The following is an 11064-nucleotide window of genomic DNA, read 5'->3' on the forward strand; positions in this document are numbered from 1 at the left end:
ATTGGAGATGTAAGATACAGATTTGATAGAAACTACGTCATACCATAGTGATGCTTCATCTACATCATCGAAAGAAAGTGTAGAGGAAGGCTTGATGTAATTATGTCCTGATCTATTTGGGGTAAGTGTTGAAAAGGAAGCATCAATGCATGATGTGAAGGTCAAGGAGGAGAAGGATAGTCCAAAAGAAATTGTAGAGCCTGCCAAACTGAACGCAAGGAGCATGCTAGGAGAGGACTTGACAGAGAAAGAAAAAAGGAGTATGAAGAAGTGTTCACGGAGTTTCCAAAGCTAGTTTCCAGTGAATATCCAGAGTTGCAAGGAGATAACGAAGTCGAGCATAGAATCAATCTAAAAGAACGTGCCAAGCCAAAGGTTCAAAATCTTAGGAGGTTGGGGGTCATTCATGAGAAGGCACTTCATGAAGAGGTGACAAAGCTTTTGGAAGCAGATTTCATCTTTCGAGTGGAGGAGCCCGAATGGGTCTCTCCAGTTGTTATTGTGCCCAAGAAGAACGGAAGATTTAGGATATGTATTGATTTCAAACCTTTAAATGCTACCACAAATAGGTACCCACTACCCTTCGTAGATGAAATCCTCAATCAGGTTGCACGTCATGAATGTTACTCAATCATGGATGGATTTTCTGGCTACTTTCTGATCTAGCGATTGAAGATTGATTGAAGATGACCTTCATTACTCCTTGGGGTTGCTTTGTGTACAAAAGAATGCCTTTTGGGATAGTTAATGCATATGCTACCTTCCAAGGATGGATGAATAAAGTGTTTGGTCCCTACTTGGGTAAGTTCATTTGCATTTTCATGGATGACATTGGGTGTTATAGCTCAAGGGTCACACATTTGAAGAAGCTGAGGTTGAGTTTTGAAAGGCTTCAACAAGAGGGTGGGCAACTGAACCCAAAGAAGTGTAAGTTTGCTCTTGCCAAAGTCCATTTGCTAGGACATGTGGTTTCCCAAAATGGAATCGAAGCCGACATAGAGAAATTTAAGGCTTTGTTGCTTATGGATCCACCCACCAAAACAAAGGATTTAGCATCATTTGTGCATAAGCTCAGGTACTTGTCACGTTTTTTTTGGATGCTATGTCACTATGTGTATCCTCTCTAGAAATTGAGTCAAAGAGTGCAAGGGTTCGAGTGGAATGAAGACATGCAATATGATTTTGATGGTATCAAGGAGGTATTGTGTGCTTTACCAACAGTGAGTCCTCTTGACTTGCAATCAATTTTCTATGTATCTATTAGTGTGGGGTCAGTAGTAGCTTTTGGGTCGGTTCTCTTACAAAATCAAGGAAGGAACTTCAAGCCAGTTTATTTTGAGAGCAAGATGAAGAATGTAAGTGAGTTCTCCTACACGGAAATGGAGCAGTGGGTATTTGCCTTGGTTCTTGCTTGTTGCAGATTCAAAACCTATCTGTTGCCCCAAAAGTTCTATGTGCTCACCACATCAAACCTTTTGCCGGATGTAGTACAACTTTTGAAGCTTAGCAAGTGCATTTTAAAGTGGACTTTGGAGCTTCAAGAGTATGAGTTTGAGTTTAAAGTGGATCATTCTATTAAAGTTCACTTGGCAAACATAGTGGTACATAAGGGAGGGGAGCTTCCATCTTACCCAAGGGTTGACAAGGATGATCATGAAGAGGAAGTAGATATTACAGATGCATATACAATGATGTTTAATGGTGCATACAGGAAAGTTCTTCAGAAGGCAAGTGGTGGGGTAGTCATTAAGAACCCAAAAGGCGATGTAATCTTTTCTAGAGCTTACAATCTTGATGAAGCTAAAAGTAACAATGAGGCTGAGTAGCTCACGCTTTTCCTTGGGTTGAAGCAGAGTGCTGAGTTTGGATTGAAGAGGGTCATTGCAAAAGGGGATGCGTTGCTAGTCATGAATCAGTTGCTTGGTTTGTGGAATGTTAAGAAAGACAATTTGAAGAAGTGGTTCTATGGCATCAAGAAGCTTTTACATGAGTTTGAGAAGATACAATTTAAGGATGTTCCTCGTGAGCAGAATAAAGAAGTTGATGAGTTGGCTAGGGACAAGTTGGATGACTTGGTAACTCCTTTAAGGTCAAGGAAGCCTTTTATGCAGGAAGGAAATCATTGCAAGATGTGGAATTATTTCTTGGTAAAGGGCAATGTCCAGAGAGCATGTCAAAGGTTCGGCGTAAGAGAATAATTGAAAAAGAAAGAAACTACACATTGGTAGGTGAGGATCTCATGCTTTATGGCAAGGATAGCATTCTGAGAAAAGTGCCGCTGTACAAAGAAGAGATAGGCTGTATTTTGGAGCACTACCATGAAGAAACAGACCATCAAGGCAAGGATCAGGTTGTCTTTTATATTTTGAGAGTAGGTTACTCTTGGCCCTCTATGATGAGTGATGCTTATTTTTGGTGCAAGTCATGCCATGAATGCCAAGTGTTTGCAAATCGGAAGCTTTTAGTTGAGCCTCAAAAAGCTATAATGTCTTTTGATGCATTTGCAAAATGGGGAGTGGATGCTGTAGGTCCAATGCCAAGGACCAACAATGGAAAAAAGTATATCCTTGTGGCTGTGGACTATTTGACAAAATGGGTGGAGGCAAGAGCGGTAAAAGATGTAACAGCGGGAAGAGTGGCCTCTTTTTTATATGAACAGGTGTGTTGCAGGTTTGGAGCTCCTATGGTTATCACTTTTGATCGTGGACCAGGCCGGGTTTAGAGGAAAACTTGTAGTTGCTCTCATGGAGAAATCGAAAATTCAGCATAAGCATTCTTCTCCTTACTACCCACAATGCAATGGGTTGGTTGAGAACTGCAATGGTCAAATTGTGAAGATGCTATCAAAGTATGCTAGAGAGCATCCTAAAGAGTGGGACTTGGACTTGGAAAATTGTTTGTGGGCTTATAGAACTGTGTATAGAGTGTCAACACAGTTTACACCATATGAACTTGTTTATGGAAAGGAAGCTCTTATGCCCATAGAGGTGCAGTTGGACGCCTTGAAGTTGTTGTGCAGAATGCAAGGTTCGCATAATGACAAGCTGCAAGAAAGAATTATTTCTCTAGAGTTATTGCGAATGAATAGAGGGAAAGCCAGTGATTATTATCTTCAACAAGCAAAGACAAGGATGGAGAAAATGAATAAGAGGTTTCCAGAGAAAGAGATCAAAGAGGGAGATCTGGTGATGAAGTATGATTCTCGCTTGGATTTTACTTTTCAAAAGAAGTCGAGGGACAAATGGTTGGGTCCATACAGAGTGAAGCATGTATTTCCTAATGGCACCTATGAGTTGGGAAAATTTCTAGGGGAAAGTTTGCACTACAGAATAAAATGGGTATCGATTGAAGAAATATTTTGCAAGGGATGTGGTTCCAGATGCGAATAGTCTCTTGGTTGAGCATAAATGCTCTACCTAGAGGGTGGGCAATGATGATAGACCGCTTTTGGCGTGTACAAAATAGAGTGTATATGCATGGTCATATGTACAAAAAGATGTAAATACATGCATTTGGGAGCTTTGCAAAGTGGTTTCAAGTTCTAAAAAAGATGCAACATGTACACATTTTGAATAGTCAGGTTCGCGTGCTAACAATCGAGCACATGTACATGTCTGGATAGGGTATCGGGGCCTTGGATATGGTTCTTGGTGGCCTCTTTTGGCTCTAGAGAATGTGTTTGAGCTTTCTAGAATGTAAATAATGCAAGCGACAAGTGTGGGTACTCTAATCCCGCTCGAGAATTTTGGGACATACAATAACTGTCTATTTATGGTGCTTGATCTGCGGTGATGCGTGCACCGCCCTAGAAGTGGTCAAAACTGGAATGTGGGGATATGGAAAAGAACTTTGGGTATCGAGGATCAAACGTACAAAATTTGGTGAATTTTGGAGTCCGTTTGGGGTTTTTCTTGCAAAAAATGCCCATCGGGGGTCAAAACTGGCCAAGACTGGGTCAAAAAAGGTCAAAAAATGATCTAAAATGGTGTGAAAAGACTTCAATTTTCCACATCACTCACTGTGCCGTGAGTGTTTCAGCTGAGGGATTGTTTTTGAAGCCAAGTCTTAGCACTTTCAGCTCTCTGTGTGGGGAAGGAAGCAGGATTCCTACAGGTGGTCTAGTGCAGTCCCGTTGCATTCGCGTCTTGCTTTCTCTCTCTTCAATTTTGCACTTGGTAGAGTCTATGGAAGTTCTGAGGTTTCCATGGATGTGTGTGTGCAAGGAATTGAGGGAAGAAGGTGCGGATTTCTTTGCAAGACTATGTGAATTCAACTGAAGCATTGGCTATCAATGCACTCTAAGAGATGAGCTTCTGAAGATGATACCATTTCCCAGAATCTGGCTGAGGCTGAGAAATTACCAGATGAACAATTGACCGAGGCGACCAGAGTGGTATGGAACTAGCCCCCGATGAAACTTAAACTATCCATATCTTGACAACCGGAACTCCGATTGACGAACTGGAAAGACCAACACGCTCCTCAAAGTGAGCACTTCAGGACCATGCATTCATATCATCTTTGACACTTTATCAGCAGCTACCCAATCTGGTATAGATCTGCTACTGATTCAACTTCAAACTGCCATAACTTCCTATCTGTAGCTCCAATTGACGAGCCGTAAAGACAAGCTTGTAGAGCACTTCAAGTACTACAAGCTTGTAGAGAACTTCAAGTACTATAGCTTGTAGAGAACTTCAAGTACTACAACTCTGATCAATAAAATCCCATCTATGACCACTTCAAGCATACTCACTGTTAGCATTACCAAGACATCTTTTGGCCCTTAGAGCCGCATTTGGTATACTTTTAGCTTAAAATTGTCTTGTTATCAAGCCCTTATTACTCCTGAATAATCATGTAGGATTCAAATAAACCTGATTGGCATCCCTTTGCTCATTTTCTTGTCATGGAAGTGGAGATGCACGCCATCCACCCCCTTTGAACCTGCAGAGCCTCCGGTCTGTGCTAACCAATCTTCAAGCTGCATCTGCTATAAACACCTTAAGCTACTTGTCATCAAGCTCACATAATTGTTAAGGACATGTGAAAGAAAATAAGGCTTAAATAATATCATCAATGAGTCTGGCGGGGTTCACTAAACAGATTTTTCATAATTGAATTCTTTGGAGATACGACCACTACGGTTCAAAGATTTGTGATGGGACATCTACCAGATAATTGAGCTAGAGTCTTCATCATGGACATCAACCGGTTCTGTTCCCTGCTCTTCTTGCACATGGGATACTACCATATCATCAAGCACATAAAAGGCAGCTTTACCTTTACCAGCTCAGGTTCGTCAAACTCCATCTCCTCGCCATAGGATGTGGCCTCATCTCCTCTATTCTCTTTGCTTGTCTCCCAAAAACTCGAGCTTGTATCTTCATCATCATCGGCGTCATATACCAACTCTGTATTTGCATCTATATCCGCTTGCTGCTCCACAAAAGCTTGACCCCATCACCATGACTTTGATCACTTTCTTCATGTGCTTTTGAACCCTCGGTATTTGCAACCTGATTGCACTCCGCTATCTTTTCATGCAAACTCTCCACAAGAACATGCTTTACCTCTTTAAACTGCACTAGAACCTCAATATCTACTACCACTTTTGCACCTTGGTCCGCTTCAACATGGAGCTTCTCCTCGTACACGAGCTTTCAACCCTCAGCACATGCACATCACAAACCAGAAACCTCCAAGGAACATAGCCAACAGTAGGCCTTACCTCTACGCACAGTAGTGTTGCGACCCTCCATGATTATCTTGAACCATTGCACGTCGAACAAGTCGACAAAAAATCCTTTGTAATCGATCCTCAAAATCTCTTGCAGCGTGCCGAAGTAAGTGAGTTCTGCCACCACAGGATCTGCATCAGAGGAACGTCGTCGACTAGACTGTTCAAATTTTGCCATGATTCCACAATCTTGAGTAAAACACGTTCCGAGCGAGTGCATTACGCCAGTGGGGGTCCGCAAAGATCGAATGGTCTCTTTTACTTTGCGTTCTTGGGCTCCTATGAAAATCCATGGTGCTTTAGGGAGTTTTATCGATCCATCAGACGCTGTTTGCGGCCAATATTGCTCCATACGATCCACATTTCTAAGGTGTCGGTGCAATTAGGATTGGCGCTACTCCAAAGAGTCCAATAGAGTGGAGTTTGGTGAGGGCTTTGAAATGGTTTGAGAGAGGCCATTTGTGGCTGGAGTTTTTGACTTTTTGATGATTTTTCTTGTATATTTTGGTCACCATCAAGTGCGATTTCAAGTGTTGATCGATTCGACTCACCTTGTAGTGTTTGCGGGCAGGCAAGGGCTTGTAGGTCGAGGTGTTTGGAGTTGGAATCGAGCTTGTGGGTAGATTTTTTAGAGAGCTCTTGAGTAATGGTGAGTGAGGTGAGGAATTTAAGTAAACTCCTTGTGTGGTGTTGAGTTGTCTGGGTGTGTGAGTGTGCGCACGATGTCTTTTGCTCCATCAATGTGTTATGAAATGGTGACCTGTAAACAGTTCTCTTCAAAGAGTCCGCCATGTTTTGGATAGGTGCTCGCTTAAAAATGGTTGTGTGTAAACACCCTAAATTTTGAGTGGACTTTTGTGAAATTTGGAAAATCTTAGATTTTAGAGATGTGGTTTTGAACTCAGAGAGAGAAGAGACTACCGTGTGGGCGAGCGTGAGGAGTGGAGCTCTCAACTCTGTCTATGAGGTATCCAGTTAGAGTTTTCTCTCCTCAAATAAGCATTTGGGCTTGTCTAATGAAGTGCCTAATCTTCCATAAAGGGCCTTGATGAGGAATTGAAGTGAAAAAATACAATTTTTAATAGGGAAAAAGAACATTGTATATGAGCAAGTGCAATTAGGAGCAAGGCATCATTCCACACATAAGAGTTTTGAGTTGTTCTTGGCTCTTTCCTAGAGTGAGGCGTTCATGGTTGGAGTTCTGTTCTTTTCAAGTGTGTCTTGTGCTACGAATCATTTGTGATTTAGTTGATCTTTCTACAAACCCTCATAGTTAGGGGCTCAATGCTTTCTTAGTTGCACGATAAAATTTTCAACACCATTTTAGCTTTGCAAATAGGGATTGAGCCAGATTATCAATCCTCATCATATGAGGACCAAGCAAAATATGGGGGCAAAAGGGGAGATGAGGATGAAGATGATACTAGCAACCACACAACGAGTTCATATGAATGACATCTTGATTCTGTATTTAGATTAATCATTTACCAATACTACCTTTTATTTTAATTCCATCTTTTTTTGATGGAATTGGAATAGTGATATACATGTATGTCATCTTTTTGGTTTTATACTGCATACCTATTTTCACTTATCAATCAATCATACACTTTTAAAGTGAGCTAGATGTGCATCGTCAAATGTTGTAAACATAAATTTATAGGTAAAACAATGTCGATCAAATGAAATAAATGCATATACTTGTGTGTGAGCACGTGCATTATGAGTGAGTGTGAAAATTTTATTTTATTTTATTTTGTTGGTCATAACTAGATTTGTAACTATCAAATTTAATAGGGATACCTTAATTAGAGCCTATACTATTCACAGACACAAATTGCAATGTTAGACAATACTATCAATATCAATAGGCTGCTTTGGACAAAGTCGATAGTACTGGTATCCTGGGTGTTGCGTGGTTTAGAGCCAATCATTACTGGCATCCCACTCTTAATGACAACATTTAGGACGTCTTTTTGTTAGAGGCAATTATTCCAAAAATTAAATGAGCATTAAAATGTGTATTTACTCATGCAAATGCCGGTATTGGCACCTAGAACCACTCGATACGTTTTAGTGTCATATCTCTTTCATTCCCTCTCTCTTTCAATATATATCCACACACATGCACTGACATGGTGAGAAAAAACATCAAATTTATCGCTTAATGTGGTCATCCAATGTACACACGAGCTATTGTTACCAACCCACATTCTATCTATAATGGGGTTGCCTCCATAGATACACTATTGGAGGGTCTTGGCATGTAATGGTGGTACTAAAAAGGGATGTCTTGGACACTCCTTTCCCATTGCATATGGGAAGAATGTGGGGTTCATAAATCTAATGATTTAAAGCATCGTGTCGTGGTAGACATACCCAAATCTTTGAGACAATGTGGATGTATTGTGCTACCTCTCTCTCTCTCTCTCTCACACACACACACACACACACACACACACACACACACACACACACACACACACACACACACACACACACACACACACACAACTCTAGATCATTTGTAATTTAATGGATGTTATGCTTGGTGTGTATATAAAGGTGCAATGCGACCAACATGGTACACTAGCTTTGCCTATGCTGTGACGGGAAATTTCTAAGAGTACATGCATATGAATGTAACAAGATGATTTTCTATGGGTGGTACGTGCTTATTCTTCTCCATAAGTGAATACTACATCACAATCCCATTGAAGTTTGTTTCAAGTCTAAGCAACTATTGGGGTGCAAAGGAAGGAGCGCAACAAGGCAAGGAACATGCTGGTTTGGAAAGGCTAAGAGAAGAAAAGAAGAGAAGAGGTGTTTTAACTTTGTCGGAACAATCCCAAGAGACCTCAATGATCTAGTTGATGGGTCTTGAACTCAAGAACTGATTCTCAAAAGGGAACTAGGATAAACGATCTACCACACTTGGGCGATAGAAAGGTTATTCTAGTCCCCTCTTCTTATTCATACACACACATAAGTAAGAGAGAGAGAGAGAGAGAGAGAGAGAGAGAGAGAGAGAGAGAGAGAGAGAGAGAGAGAGAGTGTCTGGATCAGCTCTGAAGAAATGGAACTTTTTTGGCGAAAAGAAATTAAGGTAATTTGTGAATTGATATCCTTTGGAAACCCCTTCACCATACAACATTCTCCAATATACAATCAGCATCGGAGGTAGGGGAAAGAGTCATTTTATTAAACATTTGTAATACCCTATCTAAGATGAAGATGAAACTCTTGAAGAAAAAGCTATTTTGGAAAAGGGGAACTAGTTTGCATGTGTGGCTGATTCAAAGTACAACACTTCATTATCTATGTACACTCTTATAGCTATGGTTGTTGGCTCACTTTGCATTGGCCACAATTCTGACATCCTCTAGTTTGGTGATTATCAAAGGCACATTAAGTGTCCAACTCAGCTAAATTTACCATGTGAGGGGAATAGCATAATGAATTTAATATACTCTTATAGCTATGGTTGTTGGCTCACTTTGCATTGCATTAATTAAGGAATCTCTTTTATTGATTTGGCAATGAAATTTTCCAACACCACAATTCTCACATCCTCTAGCTCATTAAGTGTCCAACTCAACTAAAATTACCATGTAAGGTGTAGGGAATGGTCCGCTGCTGAACATTCCCTATTTTAAAGGCGACCCCATTTTCCTCGCCAGTCGCCAAATGGGGTCGCCTTTAAAATAGGGAATGGTCAACAGCGGACCATTCCTGGCCGTCAAATCCAGGGGAGTGGGGGCCAGTAAGGAATTTACACGTGTATGGAAAAGCACAAATTCATGTTGCCATGCAACTGTACAGGCGTACAGAGACAACACAGGCAGCACAGCTACACAGATTACAGATTCTGAGTGCTAATTTGGATAGCAGTGATTGGCTGTCAGACAATTGCATTACGGATGTTGAGGTGTCAATCATCCACCGGGTGCAATTGTAGATTCTGCGATGGAATGTCTTGTAGATGTACGCCATGGTTTGCTGCCCCCCGACCCTAGACCTTGACGGGGAATAGCATATTGACTTTAATATACTAGATATCTCAACCCCCCCCATCGTAAATGATAGTGAGTATATCCATTTTGTGAAAAAGGAAATAAAAACTTAATGAGCCTTTCTTTCCAAAAAATTGTACATTTTTCAAGGATGAGACAAGAATATCTACAAATTCACAAATGTACACCAAGCTTGAGATTCTTTCTTTACATGTCTTATGTAATCAAGCAGAAGCTAGATCTCTAGCCTGTCCTAACCTGATCATGGAACAAGGTGCAACTCTATGCATCGAAGGAGAGATGGATCTCCTGTAGCATTGATAAGCGGGAGATATTCAAGCGTAGAGCTTGATGAAGCACACGGCTATAAAATAAAGGAAGGAAAAGTAAAAAATAATCACAACATGGTGGATTATGTCATATGCAATGAGGAACTTTTGGAATGCCTCTGAATCATTGGAGAACGGGAAGGGAACTCGCGGAATCCCCACTTTTAGGAACTCACAAAGTGGACCCCAACCCTGAGTTTTGTCACCAAACTCATACACAAGAAGCTTACTAGAGGGGTGCACATGTGCCATGACCTCTTGAGTGTGAAGATTATATGAATGGATGGAAGACTCCTTGTCTTCAGGCCTTCCATGGAGCATTCCATTATATACTAACTCATTCAAGCACCTATGGGTAGTAGAGGGTCGAAGCAACTGCACAGCTTCAGTGCCCTTGAGGATTGTTTCAGAGAAGCTTTTATACCACCGGTGCGGGTCTCGTATGTTTAGAATGACCTTTGCCTCGGGGTACAATTTCATTAATTGCTTATAACTTGTTGCTGCTGGAAAATCTGCTATAGCTGAGTACCCTTTGAGAAGGCAATCCCAATCCTCTTTATTTCCTACCACATTCAATGTAGCATAAAATCATATGCATGCATACACAAGAAGATTTAGAAATTTTCTCATGTAGGAAAAGGGAGCCTTTTTCAGTGTTTTTCATACAAAACAGAACATCATGAGCTTCTGTACCGGGCGGGCTGTCCCCTGCCCCCAATCCTACCTAGCTAGGTATGCCGTGCCTCCCGAACAGAAGCTCATGATGTTGAGGTAAGTCATAATGTGAGAATCTGTCCAAAACTTCTTGTGATAGGGACACACTTTTTGCTCTCTAATTCAAGAAAACCATAAAAAATGCTCAGATTCAGTCTATAACTATACACACAAAACTTCTAGTATATGAAATTTTTTGAGGGATGCTCTATAAAAAAATAAATGGAGTTTAGAAAATATCTTGAATTACCTCTATCCTATAGTTATA

At 40.9% G+C, this 11064-nt stretch overlaps 1 protein-coding gene across 1 annotated transcript in view; it reads right to left on the bottom strand.

Annotated features, from left to right (window-relative positions):
- Nucleotides 1-9890: 9890 nt before the first annotated feature.
- LOC147432442 (ava biosynthesis cluster protein M-like) overlaps nt 9891-11064 on the bottom strand; it is a 4610-nt gene continuing 3436 nt past the window's right edge. The window contains exon 5 of the mRNA XM_086491585.1: nt 9891-10645. Coding sequence (XP_086347711.1) covers nt 10089-10645 — 557 coding nt within the window. The 3' untranslated portion in view covers nt 9891-10088. The remainder of the gene's footprint in view (nt 10646-11064) is intronic.

This window comes from Adiantum capillus-veneris, chromosome 20 (genome assembly GCF_014529385.1).
Source record: "Adiantum capillus-veneris isolate H3 chromosome 20, ASM1452938v2, whole genome shotgun sequence".
NCBI lineage: Eukaryota > Viridiplantae > Streptophyta > Polypodiopsida > Polypodiales > Pteridaceae > Adiantum > Adiantum capillus-veneris.